Raw genomic sequence first — 23,198 nt, 5'->3', positions numbered from 1 at the left:
TGCAAAGGAATGAATAGATTATCCAAAAGCTCACACTGCCCACTGTCTTGTATCCCTTTATAGTCTAACCAAAGTCCATTACTGATGTTAATGTTCCTTATATATTAGTGCACACTATATGTGAATGACCTGCATTACACCATCCTCTCCTAAATTACAGACTCACTGTCCAGATATATCATTTGTGAGCTCTATCTGAGACCTTTATTTTACAGGTGAAATATAAAAGTCTCTGAACTATTAATGAAGAAAGCATTGAAGGCCTGGAATTCCCTGATCTACCATAAGCCTGTAATTAATGTCATAAAGCGGTTATCTAAACTGGTTTTAAATTAATGTGAAGCTCTTGAACTGCTGACACTTTTAATTAGTAGTCTGGCACATTCATTTCATGCACAGCCTTAAAGGCTCCCTGTACTTTATACAGTACTTCAAAATATGTGCTTGGAGTATTCATTGTTGTCCTTGATTTATAGTCCGTATTCAGCATGAGGTGGGAAAGAATACTGCTTGCCGATATTACAGAACTGAATAATTTCTTACAACTGTTAGAAAAACTATTAGAAAGGATGGAATTTTTGAAAACTCTGGGCCCATATTTAGACTTTCTCAGCTGACTGTATACTTTTGTTTTTATTGGCTCTTAAGATCATTTGATGTGCTACCTGGGAAAACTAACAAGTAGTTCAGAGGTTGTTACTTTGGATAAAGTAAGAGAGAAAGAAAATAAAAGATTTGCGTATGTATGTATGTATGCATATAGGTATGTATGAATGTATGTATGTATGCATGTACACATGCCACAATCCAAGCAAAAGACATATACAACATTACATGCCAAGGAATAGTGATATAGTAAGTTACAGAAAAAAGTAACACCAATTATTTGGTGGATATAATAGCATAAAGAATAATAAACAACTTGAGTAAACAAAGAATAAGTAGGCAAAGTTCAATTTTACTCAGATTAGTTCACGTTAAGCTATCAAATAATTATTCAGATCAGTGTAGCATACTAAGGCTTTATCGCAGATCCCAGAAGCATTCACATCACATGGGGATGTTGATGATTAGCGGGCTATGCTTAAAGTTTGATGATTTCTCTTAGTTTCTTATTTAAGGAGGCAGATTATTCCAGCTGGTACTACCATGCTAAAGAGCTTTTCTATAAAAGGTCACATTTCAGCAGGTCTCTTGTTCCCTGATCACATACAGGATACAAGTGCAAAGCTATGCTTAACTTCTGTGCTGAGGATGGTGGAACATATCCAAGTTAGGAGTTTAAATATTAATTTAAAGATTAACGGTATGGCCCCTTTGCTGTCATGGGAACCTAGCTGCCTCATTTACAGACTGACAGTGTCATGTATTTATTATTTGTTAAAAGGTTATATAGTTTTGTTTTAGGACCCTTTTCAGAAAGGGAACAAATGGCACAACAAACCGATACAGTGTTACAGGAATTGCTAATACAAGCACATGCAAATAAATCTGGTATAAATAGTATTATGTAAACTGTTAAAACTGTTTTGCATGGCTTGGAAAAAAAGAAGTAATGCTTACAGAAGACATGTTATTTGGAGGGTTTATTCTCACTTGGCCATAAGAAAGTTAATTCCACTTGCTATTCTTGATTTGGGGGGTTGAAGAAACATTTGAATTTGTAGCAGCTTTAAATGGTGTTCAAAAGTGATCAAATGCTGACTCTGCATGGACTTTAAATCTTACCGATGAGCCTAACTGTACAGCTATGTGTTTCATACCTCATTGTACAGCTTTTGACTGAGTCGAGGATTTGGTATTTGAAGGTCTATGGTATCCTTAAATTATATCGGGCTGCCAAAAAGCATATCAGATGTTTGGTTTGTATTGGCTACAGGACCGGCCTTAGGTCAACTGGTGCCCTAGGCAAAAAGATTCCATGGCACTGCACCCCACACCACCTGGTGCCCCCATTCTGGTCTACCTGCACCAAATAAATACTGGAAAAGCACCCCTGCTAGAGTGGTGCCCTAGGTGACCACCTAGTCGACTTATGGCCTAAGGCCAGCTATGATTGGCTAAGATGCTAAAGGTGTGGGCGGATGCTTAGTTTGTGCAGCTTTGGCATGGCAGCAGATGTGGAGTTTGCAGGAAAATGTAATGACTTCTCAAGAAATAAAGAAGATATGAGAGCCTTCTGTGATTTACTTTATTTAGTTGCATTTGTTGACCAGACAAATCTTACTGCACAGAACCTATTCTTTACTTTCTTTCTTTCTCTTTCTGTTCTGCTCTTTTTTCTCTGATGCTCCCTCTGATTATCAAGCCTTCCTCTCGCTGCTCCATTAAGCCATTCATTCCCACAAGGTAAAAGGACTCTTCGGCAGTGCTGTGGCATAAAGGGATAAATCCCTATCTATGGCCCAGGTAACTCAGGCTTGATTAATGACTGAGGTGCTGGGAGGGAGACAGACATTCATTTCGGCACTTCCTGAGGTGAGTTGTGTGCATAAGAGGGGAGTAGGCCTCAGACCAGTTAACAGTTTGAATGCAGGGGATGGGGCAGGTGCAAAAAACTAGAGTAGATGACAGCAAAAACATCTCCCTTCCCCTCATGAAAGTAGTTTCTAGCAGGCCCTCCCAGCATGCCATTAAGTTCCATTCTGACCCCAGTCTGGAATCAAAAGTTAGTCAGTAGGACCACTGTACGGTTACTTAATTTGTTAAATACAATGTTGTGGTGAAAGGAAGCAATAGTTGTTGGCTTCAGGAAGTTAATTATACTAATTACATCACAATATGCCTGTAAAAATAAAAGAGCCAGTATACAGAAAAACTGAAGTAGTTTGCGCACAATATGACAAAAGGGAGTAACTTATGCTTTATTTATCAGATTGAATCACAATAGTTTGACTCACCATTCATTGAAAAGTAAACAGTGAAAACAGTGAGTCAACCCCTTCCCAAAAAATATGTCCCTACATCCCCTCAAATTATATATACAAGCTACACATTCACACTACAGTAGAGAAAAGGGCAGGACCCCTACAAATCACTCCAGTGGCTCACAGATTACAACACATTGTGGTGAAAGTAACCAAGGCGTTAAGTATTTGAGCTAAAGTCAATCAATCACTAATGCTTCAATGACCTGTAACTGCCACACCCCATAATTTCAGCAGAAATCAATGATCTGTAACTATGCCGTACCCATAATATGAGCAGAAATCAATGATCTGTAACTATGCCATACCCCATAATATGAATAGAAATAAATGATCTGTAACTATGACGTACTCCATAATATGAGCAGAAATCAATGATCTGTAACTATGCCATACCTCATAATATGAGGAGAAATGCAAGACATTTTAGGCACAGTATTTCACTCTGTACCTAGCTTAAATCAATGTGTGGTAATTGGCCAAGACTTTTCCCAGTTCCAAGAGGTATAAAAGATATGGGAAGAACATGTCAACTGAATGTCTTGTCAGTGTTGGCTGTGGGAGGAAGGGATACATAAATTAAATATGGAAATTTACCTTAGACTATGGTTGTTAAAGTAATAGGAGAGGCCACTGTGGAGAATGACAGAGAAGCGCACATAGTTAAGAATACAGTAAGAGAAGTATAAATAAAAAGGTAGTAATAAGTAGATGAATCTTATAGTGAAGGAAGAGGCGAAATTTGAACTTGAAGAAAGTTTTGAACTTCTACCTGCTACACTAAAGCTGAGAGTCAGTCAGAAACTAAAACTGGACCATACCTCTCAACTGTCCAGATTTTCACCTCATATTTTTGGTCTGTTTCCCATAAAAAATTGTGGTTTTCTGTCAAATCACTGGGATGATCTGAAGTCTGTAAATAATGACATACTTTAAGTTTCAGACTTCAAATCCTTCAGAAAAAGGTATGTTAACACAGATCCTGTTACTCTAGCAACTTTCTTAAGTTTATAAGAGCAATATTTAAAATCTGTCCCTAATTTTGGGCCTTTGTCCTCCCATTTTGTCAAGCTTTTTCCAGATTTCTTGCACTAAGAAGTTGAGAGGTATGAGCTGGAACCCAAAGGTAAACATCGTAAGATAACTAGTGAAAAAGAGAAAGGAAAACTTCAGACACCCCTAGAATAAGAAAATAATTTTCATGTGGTACATTTTGTAGAGGACGGACTAGATAAAGTAGAGAAATGTGTAACTGTATTCATATGAGAAGAGACCATGGCCTCAACGTCACAACAGGACGCTAATGTAAATAGTGCTAACGTTGTCGTTCTCCATATAGGCCATGGGAGTTTCAAGATAGCTCAGTGGGAAGACAATACACTAAGCAGAACTGGAGGGAAAGCAGTACGACTATTTGGATAAACAAAAGCAACAGGAAAGCCCCACTTCATACCCATCCACTGAACAAAAAGAAATTACCTTCTCTACCAGATGACCAAAGACAAAGAACAGATTCTGAACCACTTATTTGTTCCAAAGCCATTTCGAACACTTGTGATTAAGTTAGCTCATCTCGTGGCCATACTTCAAGTGGTCATTTAGAAACTGGTAAGACAAAAGCTAAGATTTTAACTAAATTTAACTAACCTGGTAGTATATAGGACATTAACAATTTTCAGGCAGCTTGCATTGCTCAGAATGTCAAAGGAAAACATCCAACCCAGAGTTCAAGAACCATTTGCTGCACTTATTTGTCATCGATGTTCCATTTGAAAGAATAGCAATGGACATCGCAGGGCCACTAGTTAAATCAATTAAGGATCATTGGTATATCTTGGTAGTCATGGATTATGTAACAAAATTTCCTGAAGAAATACCTACCAAATGTTAATACAAGTTCCACAACAGAATAGCTAATACTTCTCTAGTTTATAGTAGAAATTACCCAGGAAATCCTTACTGACTAAGGGGCCATATACAATTCCAGATTAACGCATGAACTTTGTAAGTTCTTTAAAGTGAAACAGCTAAGGACATCTGTACACCATCCTCAAACTGATGGGCTAGTTGAGTGCTTTAATAACATTTTAAAGTCTTTGTTATGAAGGGTATCTTCTCTTGCCTGTAGAGGAAGTCCCCTAAGCCTCAGCTGGATTCATGTCCTTTGGACTAGCAGGAATTTTCCAGGTTTTCTACATATATCAAAAGAAACATGAGAGTAGAAGGAATATTCCCCCTTTAAATCCAACAGAGCAATGTGCAGACTTGCATCATAGGTTAAGCATTATAATGCTTATATTAAAGGGGAAGCACAGGAGGCAAAACCGTGGGCAAATGACAGTGAATGTTCACCTCAGAAATTTCAGACAAGCAGATAAATTCAAAACAGATGAGACATTATCACTGTCTCAGAAACAAGAAATAAAAGAATTTGTAAGCAGGAATAATGCAGCATTTTCAGAGTTGCCTGACAGAACCAGTATAACACAACACAAAATAGGCACCATGACTGGTGAGAACAGAATTTTGAAACTGGAATGCCAACATCAAGCAGTTACAAAAGTGAAATAGAAAATTCTCAAACTTGGGGGTCATAGAAGAATCACAAAGTAAGTCCAATAGCCCAATTACATTGGTTTCCAAGGCTGATGGGTCTATAAGGTTTTGAAGTTTCTTCAGAAAATGAAATACCATATCCGAATTTGATTCATGCCCCATGTCCTGAGTGCATCAGTACACTGCAAACTGACCAAGGCTATATTTTTTCCCAAGGTCAGATTTCTGTCCACATTTGACCTAAACACAAGCCATTGGAAATATCCTCTGTCCCCAGAAGCCAAAAGAAAAATCATCATTGCTACACCAGAAGGACTCTTACAGTAGAGAGTTCAGCCTTTTGGTCACTGTGGAGTGCCTGTAACATACCACAGGTTGGCGGGCAAAATTCTTATATCCTGTAGAAGACACATATATCACGTTCTCAATTAAAAAAAAATAATTTAAGCATTAGTCTAAATTAATTACTTTCAGGCCAAAATCTAGTAATAACATCATTAAACTGAAATGCCAACTCACCTGTTTAAATTGCTGTCTCCTACTCTACATTCAAGACCCCAGTGAAACAGCCATCCGCCTCAGCCAGACACTCCCCAACTGCAGGAAATATACAGGGATGTCTTTGGCCACACAAAAATCATTGGCCAACAAAAGAACTAAAGCATCTCCTTAAACTAAGAGATGAAGTATAACAAAAATGGAAGCACAATCCCTTACCAGAAACACATGTCAGGTTTACCTCTCTGTGTACCCTTGCCAGAAAATCAATTCAAAGTAAAAGTGTAACCACTACAAAACCACAAGGTTCTCCCTACTAAGAAAACCAAAAAGTTTTGGAATGAGATCAACCTAATAACTGGACATAAATCCCAACATAGCAGCGCTCATCCTAACTTTCTCTGTCCTTAAAATCCAAGGTCACTTGCACAGACCTGTTTAACAAATTCAGCAATCTTCCACAGATCAACAATAACATCTACTTGCCATCCCAGATCCACCTTCACCCCCCAATTCATTCCATCATTCTCTTTTAAAAAAATAAGAACTAAGGTCAATGACACACAACTTAATCAAATGTAGATTGACATCACACTTGGTCCAGACAACCTTGTGCCCCGGTCCTTTCATCTCTACAAAGACTTCCTCATCCTTCAACTCATTCACACATACAACCTCTGTCGCCCTAAAAATATCATTCCTCTGAAAACTGCATTAATGAGAACAATCCCCAAAGAACAGTACCATGATTACATTGTCATCCTGTTTCGATAGTCCCCAAAATCCTACAGAAAATTACTAGAGGTCAAACAACTGCATACATACAATACCATCTCCTCTACAAAAAGCGAAACCGATTTTGGACAGGCTGATGCCCCCTTTCTCCCGAAATGACAAAATCCTAATTAATTAATATGGACAAAGGCACCCTCAGTGGGCCAATCTGCATAGAACCCACAAAGGCTTTTGATCTCTTAGCCCATAGCCTGGTGCACAACAATTTAACAAAAATCAGCATTGTCGATTATGCCAAAACATGGTTCTGTGACTTCCTTGCTTGTAGACCCTGAAGAATAAGAGATGCTCCTTCATTTCTAAAGCAAAAAATATATACTGCAAAAAGTGGTTCCCCAGGTATTCTTGCTAGCTTCCTTACCCTTCACTCTTTTTATCAATAAACTACCATATGGCCGTCCACATATATAACTTACCCTATATGCAGATGATATGGTCATATTCAGAGCCAACAAGTCGCACACTCAGACAAAAAATGTAGCTATAAGACAACCTGCAAGCACCCAGTCTGTGGTCTCTCTGATGCAATCTATTATTCAGCCCTTCAGAAACAAAATTTATCCTATTTGGTGCACATCAAAACTTAGCCAAGGCACCCCATTTCTCCAATATTAAAGACCTAAACAGCTCAAGCTCAGAACCAGCTACTTCCTTCAAATGTCTGGGAATATGAATCAACCAATTCCTTAAATTCCTACAGCTCAGATGATGTAGAGGTACATTGCCATGATTGTAGTGCACAGGGACCTGGGTTCAAGACTTGAGAGTGATGACTTTATACTTTATTGTGTCTTTAATTTATGTAATGCATCTTCTGGAGCTTTTGTCCCCCAGGCCTCCACTGAAAATGGACCTGTGTCCAGTCGGACTTTCCCAGTAAACAAATGTAAAATAAAAAATAAATAAATAAAATAAATTCCATCAAGACATAAAACAAACTATGTCCTTCTCAATTAGCCCCAGCTAAAGCTGCAAAGGAATACTCCTATCACAACTAGAATATGCCCTACCAATAATAGCTGCAGCAGCCAAGAAAAAATAATTAATCTTACATACCATTTCCAATAAAATCTGACACTTCACCTCTCACTCCTCCCCCAAAAATACCACTGCCTGCCAATCTTAAAAGCCAAATGATGTCCAATCCACCAAAGGGTAAACCTTCTATTTGTCTCCCTACTAAACAAAATCCTTTTTCCCCAAAACATCCTCTTGTGTCATGAATAACTTCACCACTAAAAGCTTCTCATACAACCCAGAAATCTCTTACAATCTGCTCCTACCCTGCAAGCTTCAAACACTACACTTTACTGGTCAGACATTGCATTTTTCTAGTTTTCCTGCATAACTTTGAGAATCAATTTCTAAATCGTTGAAAAACCTACAATCCTGCACACGGAATTTAGACCCCAACTATAAAAAAAAAAAAAAAAAAAAAAAAAAAAAAAGAACTCCATACTCAAAGCAAATGCCCTCAAGCAGGACACATTACCTAAAATTCACCATCCAATTACTCTTATTGTACCATTCTCCCTTACCCCTTTTTGTTTATTTTATTTTATTTATTTATTTTTTGTCTCAATGCCTATTTTTGTAATTTGCTGTTGTCTTCAGTGTATTGCTCTTAAGCTGTGTCTGTAATTGATCCAATGAGATCCTTCCTTGGTAAACAAACAGACGTGTGCATAAATAAATAATTAAGTATAATATTCATCAACCTACCTGGTTGATATATTAATCTTTCCTGAATACAGAGAAAGTCATCACCATAAAGTCCAAGCCATTTTTGATTGCTTAAATAAAGGTGAGTTGACTGCTGACCCAGTTAGGTACAGGTAAGGAATGGCAGAGGTCTAACTTAGGCATGTATTAGGCTGAAAGAAAAGGCAGAGGCTGAGGAAACTGAAGCAGTATAAAACTGGTCCATGCCAACTACTAAGAAACAGATTAAGGTGTTTTTGGACTGGCAAGCTATCATAAATTCATTCCTAATTTTGTTACCATTACTTACCCTATGACTGATTTGTCCAAGCATAATAGTCCCTTGAAGCTTAAACGTTCAGGTGAATATAAGATATGCTGCATTCAGAACCAATACTGCTTGCACAATAATTTTCAAAGCAATGCTTCATTCCCATAGATGCCTCAGAGGTAGGCATAGGTGCAGACTGTCTCAGATTATAGCAAGGAAGGAATACACCATCTGTGATATTAGTAAAAAACTCAACTATGCACAGAGACATTATTTAGGTATTGCCAAATAAAGCTTTGTGCAAAATAGACCCTCACCAGCTTAAAGTGCTACTTATTGGGTTGAGAATTTCTGTTAACTACTGAGCATGTCCTTTTATGACGGCTTTATGGTTAGAAGGAGTGTGACCTAAAATTATACAGCTAGGCCTTGACCCTCCAAAATTCTAATTTCAAAATTCTGCATCATCCAGTCCCCAGTCATTTGAATGTGAATGGGATGTCTTAGGCTTATGTCCCATCTAATGGTGCTAGAACTATTAGCCCGATGGTGGGAGGGGGTCATGTAGCAGTGTGACTGCTGCTCCTGGCAGCCATGATGCTTACACTGGTTCTCTGTCCACATAATTTACAAGGTTGGGTTGTCTTTACCAGAGTGTTTGTCACAGAAGGGAAATGCAGAGTGTTTGTAGCAGGCAGGCAAACCATAGAATGGTTTTTGATGATAACTGATAAAGAATAAGTGCCTCTCGGAGTAAATCATGTCCACTACCCCCCTGAGACAGTTAGAATTCAGACTGCTGGTTCTACAGAGGGTTTCTAAAGAGGTATTTCCTGGGAAATGCATGTGAACTATAAAGGCAGTCTGGAAGTTGTCCCTGAAAATAGGAACTGTGATAGGAGCTGTTCTGGTATAGAGAAACTGATGAAAGGACCCCTGCTTGTGTAGTATAGATTGCAGAATGGGAATGAACGGGACCAGTAAATATTTGTTTTACTGAGTGAAAAGAGGCCACAGTTTAATGAACTATACAAATAAGATATCTGCGCTGCCTGAAACAGATTGCCAGTGCATTCACAACTGCTGTTATTATGATTATTATTTATTTCACCCCACAGCGTGCCAAGAAAAGGAATTGAATGTTTCCCGTGTAAATAAACTTCAGCTTAAGTATGACAAAATGGTTCCAAAGACTGTGTTTTATTTCTTGAGGTACATTTAAGTTGCTACAGATGATATGTATATACATAGTTTATATACTGTTTACTTATTTGGCAATAACTGTCAGCATGGAAGTAGATGGTCAACAGACCACACTGCTTTGCTGGGATGTGCTGCATCTTTCCCCTCTAGGCTTGTGAATATTAAATAAAACATTGTCTTCTCCATAGTGTTTTTTTAGGCGATGCCAAACTGAAAGTACTTCCGACATAGCAAATCAAAACCAAGAAAATGTAAAGGCATTACTGCTCAATGCTAAGAGTCTAAACAAGCAACTCCACTCCCTACAAGATCTCTACACATACTTCTCAACCTCTTAGGCCACAAAATCTGGGCAAAGCCTAAAATGATGGGAGGAAAAATAGGGACAGATTTTAAATATTGCTCTTACAAACTTAGAAAGTTGATAGAATAATTGGTTTTGCATTAGGATGGATTTTCTGAAGGATGTGGAGTCTTAAACTCAAATCTTTGTCATTATTTCATGACTCCAATCCTCGGCTATTTGCCAGAAAGGGACAGATATTAGGGGGAACACACCAAAAATATGAGGCAGAAATCTGCACATTCTGCGAAAACCTGTACAGTTGAGAGGTATGTCTCCATACCGTATAGAATGCTGATGTCTGTGCAGTCGGGGAGACATGGTTTAAAGCCAAGGAGAGCATCGTGGGAGTGGAAGGCTATAATACCTCCACACAGTTATACCACCTACCACACAGACAGGGACTAGTGGTGAAGGTGTCTCAGTTTACATCAAAAATAAAAAAAAATTCAATGCTAGTCAAACAGGACAATGCAATTGAGCTTCTCCATGTTTAAATCACTATAGGCAAAATCCCATACCACTTCCTTGCAAGCTATAGGTTCCCCTCTGTGACCCTGAAAAATGATGACACGTATTTAAGGTTCCTGAAAACACTCATCATCCAACTCAATACCATATTCACAAGTGACTTTAATTATCCCACTCTTACTTGGAATCATATTTGACACCAAATGTGCAGGCACAGAGATTCCTGGATTTTGTAAACACAAACTCTCTAGATCAGATTGTTAATATGCCGACCGGGGTGCAAACATACTGAATCTGGTCCTCAATTATATAGGAGAGTGCTGCACACCTCCTAGTATAATGTTCTCTCTGGTGAGGTCAGACCACAAAATAGTCAACTTTGAAGTAAAAATAATATGCATAACCCCAGCTAACCCTCAAATATTCAGGAACTACTTTAAGACTAACTTCCTACTATCTACTGATAATCTGGAAAAATTTCAGGCACCCCTAAACCCTGAGAAAATGGGTCTATATTAGATGAACGATAGTTCATCTTAGCAAACACTCACATGAACGAATATCCAGGTACTTGAAACTGCATCCCCCCCCCCCCAAAATATATATTCCAACTCCGAGATCTCACTACAGTGAGGAAAGGGCAAATATTCCCATCTTCACTGTACCATGATCTCGCAATTGCGGTTTCGAGTTCTGCAATATTCGCTCATGTGAGCACTAAGATGAACTTTCGTTCATCTAATATAGACCCGAGAAAACTGCTGCCTACACAAAACTGAAACGGTATACAGACATGTTCATAGCTACACAGAGGCAGCTGAACCCATTAGGAATAAGTACAGAAGTAACTAAAATCATGGTAAAAATTAGAAGGTGTACCACCCGGTAGGATAAAAGCACTTTTATCTAAATAAACAAAAAAACAATTCAGAGGACAAATACAGTCTACCAAAGCCAAATTTCAGGTAAGTGTGGCTTCCCAGACCAAGAACAAACACAAGGCATTCTTAGCTATGTCTGCAACTTTAAAGGCAATACACAATTGTGTGGAGAGCTCATTGTTAATGGAACCACATAAACTGAGCCAGAAGATATAGCAAATCTACTAGGAGACAAATTCAGCTCTAACTTTACCCATCTCTCCCCCAGGCTTCCCTTCAGTAAATGCCATTAATTATAACTCCACATACTATCACTAGGAAACAGGGCCTCAATGCTCTGTCTAAGGCCAAGAGCATTGCACTGATGGGCCCCAACACTATCCTAGGCTGCCTTCTAAATAGAATGAATCATAACCTATCAGGCCGTCTGGAACCACTATGTAACTGCAACCTCTAAACAGACTTCATGCCTCACAAATGGAGAACAGCAACCATTATCCCCCTGCACAATGATGGACCATCTACAGACCCTAGAAACTACAGACCCATGAGTCTCACTAATCTCATATGCAAAGCCGTGAAAAAAATTATCATGGAACTGATAAATAATGATATAGGAAACCTCCAGACACTGGACCTAACCCAGTTTGGTTTTCACAAGGGCAGGTCATGCCTACTCAAGCTGGTGGACTTCTTTGAGAAGGTCCCCAGTGCAAGGGATGAAAACAAAATGGTTCACACTGCCTATGTGACCTGGCCAAGTCACTTGGCACAATATCCCCACTCAGGCATTATTGACAAATTCAAGAGGTTAGGCATACAAACTTATGTCAGGAAGTAAATGCACACACAGCCAGGAAATGGAACAGCTTGTTGTAAGTTCACCAAGGCAGATTCAGTAAATCCAGGTAGGCACCAAACGAATTCAAATAATTCCTTTATTCAGAACCACAGAATAATAACACACAAGCGCTTTCGCTCAGAGGAATTCTGAGCTTTATCAAGTGACACCATGCTGTTGAATTAGGTGTCTTATATACCTTGAAAATCCTAGGTTAATTAGAAAGCACTACCAATTAACATTTTAAAGAGACTGTGCACTATTCCACATGCTTAAAAATTCCTTTAAAACAAAATATATAAAAAAATATAATAGATTGCTTAAAATAATGCATTAATGCATCTGTCACTACTAAAAATGCTAATAGCTTAAAAATAAACAAAACATTGTGCACTGTTAGCATAGTGTTTAACTTTGTAATAAAATTTGCTTTGTGCAAAAAGTTGCACTTCTTTTGAAAATTGGGATAAGATGGAGTGACTTGACGTACCAACTGTTGTTCGTGTAAGTATAATATAAGGCTAATGTCTAGTATGGGTATGACAATATTTTCCTTTTCTTGGTCTTGTTGACAACCCTGCTGGAAAAAGAACACTATATCTTAACCAAGTTAAACTATGCTGTACAATAGGTCTTTCCTTAACATAGACTTTGTATAGTGTAGCATTAAGTGAAAATCATGCCCATGTGTATGAGTACTTGCCATAAAAAATTATCATGGAACTGATAAATAATGATATAGGAAACCTCCAGACACTGGACCTAACCCAGTTTGGTTTTCACAAGGGCAGGCCATGCCTACTCAAGCTGGTGGACTTCTTTGAGAAGGTCCCCAGTGCAAGGGATGAAAACAAAATGGTTCACACTGCCTATGTGACCTGGCCAAGTCACTTGGCACAATATCCCCACTCAGGCATTATTGACAAATTCAAGAGGTTAGGCATACAAACTTATGTCACCTGGTGGATAGCCAGCTGGTGCACAGGCAGGACAAAGGAAGTTAGAGTTGGGGAGTCCACCTCTATAAAGATGTCAGTCACCGGTGGAGTCCCTCAAGGATAGGTCCTGAAACCACTACATTTTGGCATCTACATCTCTGAAGTCAAGGGCAACATCAAAGGAATCTACCTGACTAAATTTGCAGGTAATTGCAAATTAGGATCAATCATAGAATCCCCCACCAACACTAATGTTCTCCAGGAAGGGCTGACAGACAAATAACTGGTATCAGTGCCATGGACTAAAACTAAATGCAAAGAAATGCATAACAGTATGCTTTGGGAAGTCAGCCACCCCTGGTAACTATCCTATTGACAGCACACCCCTAAGAACTGACCCAGTAGTCTATGTTGTGCAACTTAGAAACAAAGGTAGGACATCAAGGCCACTGTATTTGGCATTCATTAGACCAATCATTGAGTGCAATGCCCCATCTATATGTACCTAACCAGGCATATACAACAACTGGAAGTTCCACAGACTAAAAGAATATAGGTCATAAATAACATGCCCTGTACTGACTGCCTCAAAACCCTATCCCTGTATTCTGTCTCCTACAGGCTGTTGAGGGGAGGTCTATGCCTGTAATACAAGTCATTGTCAGACCCCACTCTGATAGATCTCCTGGATATCCACAAAAAAAAAAAAAAAAACAACGGAAGAGAATTACCTATTCCAAAGACTAAACGGGAGATTTCTCGTACCCTACCTGCAATGCCAACACTAAGATGGCACACACAACATGCAGGGCACCTTGCTACCCTGCATACACATCCAACATTCCACAATCTCACTTACCTGGCACCTCCACTTTAAACCTTCGATGTTCTGAACATCGATGTTCTTGTCTCGATTATCAGAATGTCGATGTTCTGAACATTCGATTATTTAAAGTGAACCCATATGTATATATATATGTATATATATCTATATATATATATATATATAAAAGGATCTGCTGGAGAGACAGGTGTATATCCCAGAGACTACCCCCTTCTCTGGAACAGGCTCCCCATCCATGGGGAAATTCATCCCTGGTCTGGCACCTATGTCTCTAATGGACACAGGTAGCCGTAAATGGTTCATCCCTGAAGCCCTGTCTTGTAAATGTTTCATCTCCTAAGCCCCTGCTTGCACTTACCCAAGGGTACCAGAACTTGTCAGAGATTTGGGATGCATGGCTAGGGTTAAGAAGACGCCAACAATTTTTAGCTGAGTTCACACCTGTGAACCTACAGATGTAGTGTTGATGTAGTACAGATTTAATAATCAGAAAATCCAGATTTTTTTGTCATCTTCATTTACTTACAGTTAAAGCTAACTTTTTTGTACATGGCAGGGGTAAGGGACTTGATGATGCATTTAGGATTTTTATGTAGGTAATTGGAGTGGTTTGTCCTACTGAGTATAGAAAAAGTAAGGAGACAAGGGAACAGAGATGTACAGAGTTTTCTATGGACAGCAGTTTCTGTTTGGTACATTTTTGTGATATAGCAGATTTCTATGCAAGTGGGATGCATAACAGTGACAGGCATAGCTTATTCTAAAGGTTAGCTTAGTATAAAAATGATTTCCTTGTCTATGTTTAGACATTTGTATGCCTGCCAGGTTCAGAGAGGTGGACCTTGGTTCTCTTTGAGGAATGAACTGAGTAAGCAAGTTTTGCTTCTTGACATTTTTGCAGAATATGTAGTATTTTATTGCCTATTTTAGTCTGCAAATTTATTATAACACTGCTCTGGTTTAGTAAGTAATAATGTCAAAAATTTAGCTAGCATAGCGAAGTTGTACAGAAGGCTAAGAAAGAGAAAGGTTTGTGCAGTAACTGATCCTGAATGGTTTAATTTATATGTCCCTTTTTTGACCGTGTGATGAATGTGGGTATCACATTTTAATTGTTCTTGCTGTTGTTGTTTCTTTGATGGTGCTCAGTAGTTTTGTGTTGTCAGTAATGCCATTGAGAATAGTATTTATTCAGCAAATTAGTTGGTAATTGTTTGTGGGTTGAGGGGTTCTCAAATGTAGACGAGTTTGTTAACCATTGCTCTAGATTGTTGAAGAAGGACAGGAAAGTGGATTTAGGTTAATTATTGATGAATCTGAGGCTATTAGAAGTGAGTTGTCTATGTGCTGTACCAAATTAGAGTCTGCAAAGAAGTAATGAGTTGCTCCATTTGGGCCCCCTATTCTGTATTTATGGTAATGAGTTGCTCCATTTTGGCCCCCTACTCTGTATTTATGGTGCTGCAAATTATTACAGGCATGTTAACTTGTAGTGCTTCTGTCATCTTTGGGCTCACAAATGGAAACATAGGGTTCAAAGGTTCATAGATAAGTACTAGACAGTCAGTCTGCAGACAATACATAGGTTCATGGGTTCAAAGATAAGTACTAGACAGTCTGCAAGGAATACATAGGTTCATAGGTTTGTAGATAAGTACTAGACAATCAAATTGCAGACAATACATAGCTTCATAGGTTCATATATAAGTACTAGACAATCAGTCTGCAGACAATACATAGGTTCATAGGTTCGTAGATAAGTACTAAACAAACCATTACAAACCTAGCCAAAATCCCCTATTCAAAAGTCATTTCTACCTTAAAAAAGGACAAGATAAGACAGACCGCAGAGAATTTGAGGCTGCCCATCCAATTATCTAGGTTGCTTGGTATGTAGTGAAAGTTTATTCCAGAGATGATGAATATGTTGGAGTATAAATCTATAATATCAATATGACTTTATCCGCTGATTAAGTTTTAATTCCTTTAACTGAGTATTTGAGGTACCATTAGTTCTGTGAAGGAATAGGAGATCAAATAGGGTTGGAACTTTCATGACTTGAAAGGCTAGACACAGATCTCCATGGAGAGTCTATAAGGGACTGATTACAGAGAAAGAGTAACAGACTCTTTTCTAGTAACTAAAATTTTTGAGGCTGATCTCTTTAGTTATGAATCTCTGAGGTTTCTCATGTTGTGTGATATTCTTAGAGGAATGCATGCCAAACTTTGCATTAAATTCAATATAGGGTCTGATACGATATGAGTAAAGAGGAATTAAAACTTATTTGGATTTAATGGAGATGCCTTTGGAAATTAGATGAACCAGATAAAAGGCTTTCAGAAGTACTGTAGAGACATGATGGTCAAATGCTAAGGAATTATCAAAAATAGTGCCTGAATCCCTTACAACAGTGTTTGATTTGAGGGGCGCATCACCTATAGGTTATGTTTTTTTTTTTTACCAAAATGAGCTAGGCTATATTTGTTTACATTTAATTTTTGTCCTTTGTCCTTATACCTTTTATTAACATGGTTTAACCCATGTTGGAGCATCTCTGAGTCTGTTGAAGATCGAATAACAACACGCAATTTACAATCATATGCAAATTTTGTTAATCATAGGCTAGGAGTTCTGGCCTGAAGGTTTGAGAAATAAATGCCAGATAGGAAGAGGGCCCAAAACTGAGCCCTATGGCAAACCATATGCTAACTTTTTTGCTTTTAGAAGTGGCACATCTGACTCTAACTACATGGGCTCTTTCAGACAACCAGTTAGGCATCCTCTGCACAAAGGATTTATATTTAGAATTGCAAGTCTTTCAATAATGCCTGCATGGGGAATAATGTCAAAGGCCTTGGCCAGGTCTAGATATTCTATGTACTCTGAATTACCAATGTCCACTGCTTCTGCTACTTTTTCAAATAAATTAATAAGGTTAAAGAAACAGGGCCTTCCTTTGCAAAGCTGAATTGATGTGAGTACAGGGTTAAAAGATTTTCAATTTCCAGATTAATGAGGTCTGAGATAATACTCTTCATAGCTTTACATATAAGGTTAGTGAGACTTATGGGTCTATAATTATCAGGGTCTGTGGTTGGGCCACCCTTGTGTAATGGCATTATGATGGCTGTTTTTCAGACTTCAGGCATGTAACCAGTCAGTATACCTCTCAACTGTACAGATTTTTGCAGAATGACCAGATTTTTGCCTCATATTTTTGGTCCGTTTTTCATAAAATTGTGTTTTTTCTAGCAAATTAGTAGCAAATCATTAAAGACTGAAGTTAGAAAATAATGGCAGGCATTTGAGTTTTAGATTTCATACCCTTCAGAAAATCCATGCTAATGCAACATCTGTTATTCTGTCAACTTTCTAAGTTTATAAGAGCAATATTTAAAAATTGTCCCTATTTTTGGACCTTTGTCCCACTTTTATTCATGGCTTTGTCAAGATGTCTTGCTCTAAGAGGTTGAGAGGTATGAACCAATAGGGAAGGTTAAATTAAAGAGGTTAAGCAGGGTTTTAGACGGCCATATTTGGCACTGATAGTCAGGCAACCTGGTGAGTTATCAGGGCCCATGGATTAAGTATTCTTCATTTTTGAAAGGGTTGCTAGAACTTGTTCCATAGTAATTAAGTGTGGGTGGGGGTGACTGGGATTGTGGAATCCCAGTCACCCCCTTTAATTGAATAGCTGTAACTGTTGATGGAGTAAAATGTGCACTAAATTTGTTAACTAAGATATTAGCTATTTCCTTTGGGTCAGAAAAATGTAGTGTTATTGTGGACTAGCTCCAAACATTGGCACATATTTGTTCTTAACTTCCTCACATAGTTAAAAAAAGATCTGTAATTATTTTTTGGTTTCAGTGGCTACTTTAAGTTCATACTCAGCTTTGAGCTTCCTAATAGTTCCCTTAACGTCTCTGTTAACCTGCATAAATGTTCTCTTAGTGTAGGTAAAATGTGATCTCTAGTAAGCATTAAGCGGTGTCTTTCTCTTATATATAATTTATTTATATGGGTATTCCTCAACAGCTTTGTTTTTAAGTTTATCATTATATTTGTTGCAGACAGGGACTGCCTTATCTATACAACTGTTTAAGAGGGGGGTAGAATTCACAGGTGTAAATAGCAGCTTTTGCAATAGGATCATTCAGAGGAGATTTACATCAGTATTTATTTAAGTCATTAAATAACTGAAGAAAGAATGCTTTTGAGAAGTCCCTAAACACTGAGAAATTTACAAGGAGAGTACTACCAGTTTTAAAGGAAAAGGGCCATAATTATTGTCTGATTTAACAAGACATGATGATACATAAGGAGCTGTGCAAGAAGTGACCACATTTGTGAGGACCAGATCCATGACATTGTGGCCCAAGTAGGATAGTTAACTATTTGTGAAAGAGAGTATTTATAATGTTAAGAAAATGCTGGACATGCTGACCATTTGCAGTGCAAGTCAGCCATTTTATTGCTGGATAGATGAAGTCTTCCAGTAGAAAGGCCTTGGGGTTTAATGGGAATTTCAGTTAATGTGTTAAGATAACTATCATGTTCAGAGGGGGATGGGGGTGATTTGTAGCCAAATATGAAGTGGTGATTAGTTTTGTTTATGGTGATTTGGACTTCTAGGGGTTCACATGTGGTGTCTCAAGGGATCTGTTGTGAGGTGATGATATCCTTGACAAATACTGATACTCCCCCACATTCAACAGTATGTCTGAAGACATGATAGGTGTTATACCTAGGACTCTCCCACAATCATCAGTGGGTCTGAAGACATGATCGGCGTTATACTCATGAATAGAGACAGTGCCTTCATTACTCTGAAACCAAACTGCTGTAACTATACATGCATCAATGTGCTCACGTTGCAGGAGACCCTCGATTTGGGGATTTTTTTTTTTGTTAAGACTCCTGGTATTGAGTGGAGCCACATTAATGTGTTTCAAGTTACAATTTAGTAGGCTGAAATGTCTATCAGATGGAGTCTGCCCAATAGGACACTATGGTGGGTCTTATTAATGTTTGTTTACCTCACATATTATTATCATGTATTGTACATTCTTTCATATACTTTTTATTATTATTACTATTATTATTATTATTATTATTAATATTATTAATATTATTAATATTATTATTATTATTAATATAACTAGATTGTGGTTGAAAAAGAGCAGATTGTCCAATCTATCCACATGCAAAATAAATAAAGTAAGAAATATCCCAAAGCAATATCAGGATGCAGGAAAGATATTTTTATATTCCAGGAAAAGAAAACATGTATGGCAGGTATCAGCTTGTCTGTCATATGAAAAGACAGGAAGTAGAACAAATCATGGCGGACAAACGATGCTACCCTGCTGGGCAGGACAATGAAGTGTAAAGCTCATAATACTGGATAAGGAACTGGAGGAAAGTCTATGTCTGTAAGGAATACAGAGCATGCAAACAGATATGCCCTACCCAGAGGACTGATCAGGTTGTAAACATTCTGCTTTTTAATAGCACAGAATACCAGGACAAAGTGTTATGTAACTGTGGTAAGAGGCTGCAAGGAAATAGTAATTTGTTAAAAGAGGTGAGCAGGCTACTGGTAGGGATGCAATGGTTATGAAACCAAGTTTGGCAGATGTGGTAAGCTGTGGTAAACATGGTGAACAGACAGTCCCGGCACATTAAGAATTCTCTACAGGAACTGCTGAAAAAGGTGTGCAACTGGTTTGGTATAGTAATACTCAAAAATTGTATAAGAATCCAACAGACCATAAGAATAAACTCCGCATGTGCTGACCACAATCTTCTTTAATGAACCAAGGATAAAATTCAGAAATTCAGCGCTATCGTCTGCTGCAGGCAGACTTCATCAGAATAATAAATTCACAGTTCCTCTCCTTCTTATATATTTGAGTTAAAACAATTTACTACATAATTGTTGTTAATAATCAATCAAATCTGTTAATTAGAACAATTAAAATGCTTATATTCCGTAACTGCTTTGCTTCCTTATATGGTCATGACACAAAAGGCAGGAAGTATGTATAAACATGAACCATAAAATACGTATTTTTCTGAATGCTTTACAAAATACCATTCAGAAGTTCCTTTCCTGTTTTTTTCTTTTTTTCTTCTTTCAAAACTTATTAATGCTTAAATTAAATTAAATTAAACTCCTTGCACAGTTTTCTGTTTTCTTTGATAAAATATATTATAATCAATATACACAGAAATATAATATGTATGTTCACATAATGTTTGAATTTTATATATGCACTTGAAATATGTTACTAACAAGTGTTTGCAAATTTCATATATAGGAACTTGTTTTATATGTTGAATTTACATTCGTTTCATACTTGTAATGTGTAGTAATGAAACTTTTCATTAAAAATTTTCTGTTAAAAATATCCCCCTTCTTAATAAATACCTATTGTTATGGCATAACAACTTCTTGTCTTGTTGAATTTTCTTACATATTTAGGAGTACTTTAAAGTACTCCTAAATATGTAAGAAAATTCAACAAGACAAGAAGTTGTTATGCCATAACAATAGGTATTTATTAAGAAGGGGGATATTTTTAACAGAAAATTTTTAATGAAAAGTTTCATTACTACACGTTACAAGTATGAAACGAATGTAAATTCAACATATAAAACAAGTTCCTATATATGAAATTTGCAAACACTTGTTAGTAACATATTTCAAGTGCATATATAAAATTCAAACATTATGTGAACATACATATTATATTTCTGTGTATATTGATTATAATATATTTTATCAAAGAAAACAGAAAACTGTGCAAGGAGTTTAATTTAATTTAATTTAAGCATTAATAAGTTTTGAAAGAAGAAAAAAAGAAAAAAACAGGAAAGGAACTTCTGAATGGTATTTTGTAAAGCATTCAGAAAAATACGTATTTTATGGTTCATGTTTATACATACTTCCTGCCTTTTGTGTCATGACCATATAAGGAAGCAAAGCAGTTACGGAATATAAGCATTTTAATTGTTCTAATTAACAGATTTGATTGATTATTAACAACAATTATGTAGTAAATTGTTTTAACTCAAATATATAAGAAGGAGAGGAACTGTGAATTTATTATTCTGATGAAGTCTGCCTGCAGCAGACGATAGCGCTGAATTTCTGAATTTTATCCTTGGTTCATTAAAGAAGATTGTGGTCAGCACATGCGGAGTTTATTCTTATGGTTTGGTATAGTAGCTTCTTTTGCAACAAATACAGATTGTATATATGTTATGTTTCTTAGTTTGTAACTGTGCAATTCTTTATCAAAACAGATGTGAACTGGGGCTCATCAACCCAGGCTCTAACATACCTGAATGCCCTGCAACATGCAATGCACCTGTATGGGGTTGAGGACCATGTGAAAAATTTCAGGTATGTCATTTCATTCTTACAGTCAGGTATTTGAACAGTATCTGTGAATGATTGCATTTTAATGATTTTTCCCTGTTTGGGAAGAGAGTCAGGGACATTGAAAAACAAGGAAAATTTTTTCCTGCTTTAATATTTTATTTATATCTGACCCTGTTTTCAACAAAGACTCAGGGATGCCCTTTTTTAAGTTGCGTGCTATATACTGCTTCAGTATTGCATGGATCCTAGGCCTCTTGGCATCTGATTTTCTGAAATGGAAATTGATCTGGCAGTAAACATTGAGATGCCACAAACAGAAGCCTAAGGCCACAGAATACCACTGCCTCACTTCATCCCTGGAACACAAGGGCCACGTAGATATGTTCAGATACAGTGACTCCAGTAATGCACTAATGGGGTTGTCTGGTTTCAAGGCAAGTTGTAGCTAGCCAATGACAAAATCGCATACATCTATATCATAAGCAGCCTTGCTTCCTGTCATTTAAGTGTCTTTGGCTAAGATCCCTAAAAGCAGATGTGTGCCATTTACTCCTAGCAAGTGCTGCCCATAGTGACCATGTTTATTCAGGACAGCCATCTGCAGGACATGAATGTCTGAAGTGCTGGTAGTGTGGGTGGTTTAATGGTGACCTTTAACACATATGGAAAGGGCAATACACTTGGGGAGCAAGAGAGTTAGATAGTCAAATATACATTGGGGGTGGATCAGGTAAGGCCAAGCATATAATTTACATCACAACAGATCCTGGGAGAGTGAGGACATAATCCATTCTGCAGCTGTGAGTGAATCAGGAAACGTGACTTGTTCTTGTACAAACAGCATTGGGACCTTAGGGATTAGGGTGCAGTATGTGTGTGTGTGGGGGGGAATCCATGTATGGTTAAAGAATACTTCACTTGACAACAAAAATTGGAGTGGATGATGGTGCCAATGGACACAACAGGATATTATATATATAAAACAGGGATTGGGGTTGTGATTAGTAGTGCCAAGAAGTTATTGACATTACATGAAGAAATGGAATGAGTGAGGATGCCACTTGATAACTTGTAGAGACAATAGCTGGTGACTAGCAGACCAGCCCTGTTTTCTGGACCGCATTTGTATTGAAGAAGAAAGTTCTGCTGAAATGAGTAATAGTGGACTATAAATGGCACATCTCTCCCCTGTAGGATTTTCATCTTAAGATACATTTAGCCAAGAAAATCAAATAATATTATTCACAGTGAAACTCTGAAAGACATAATCCTTTTGGGATATCTAATTCCCCTCTGGGACACAGATTATGTACAGCTAGACTTTAGTGAAATCTTCAACTACATAATGCTTGTTGGGGTAAGTGACCTTTTAACATTATTATATTAAAACTAATACAGGGTACATGGTAGGTGTGGGCAATGTCTTGCTAACAACATTTCTACAAAAATGGGTGGAAACTCCTGTAGCACTCTGTAGGGAAAATTGGGTGTTACTCATATCAAATGTGTAAAACATGAATGTAAACATATCGCAC

At 37.6% G+C, this 23,198-nt stretch overlaps 1 protein-coding gene across 1 annotated transcript in view; it reads left to right on the top strand.

Moving 5' to 3' along the window:
- LOC122787830 (solute carrier family 12 member 2-like) overlaps nt 1-23,198 on the top strand; it is a 1,020,929-nt gene that overhangs the window by 517,557 nt on the left and 480,174 nt on the right. Inside the window, exon 15 of the mRNA XM_044054742.1 lies at nt 21,585-21,684. Coding sequence (XP_043910677.1) covers nt 21,585-21,684 — 100 coding nt within the window. The remainder of the gene's footprint in view (nt 1-21,584; nt 21,685-23,198) is intronic.

The sequence above is a fragment of the Protopterus annectens genome, chromosome 13.part0 (genome assembly GCF_019279795.1).
Source record: "Protopterus annectens isolate FY-2018-M chromosome 13.part0, PAN1.0, whole genome shotgun sequence".
In the NCBI taxonomy this organism is placed as follows: Eukaryota; Metazoa; Chordata; order Ceratodontiformes; family Protopteridae; genus Protopterus; species Protopterus annectens.
This window is presented reverse-complemented; position numbering and strand designations above follow the sequence as displayed.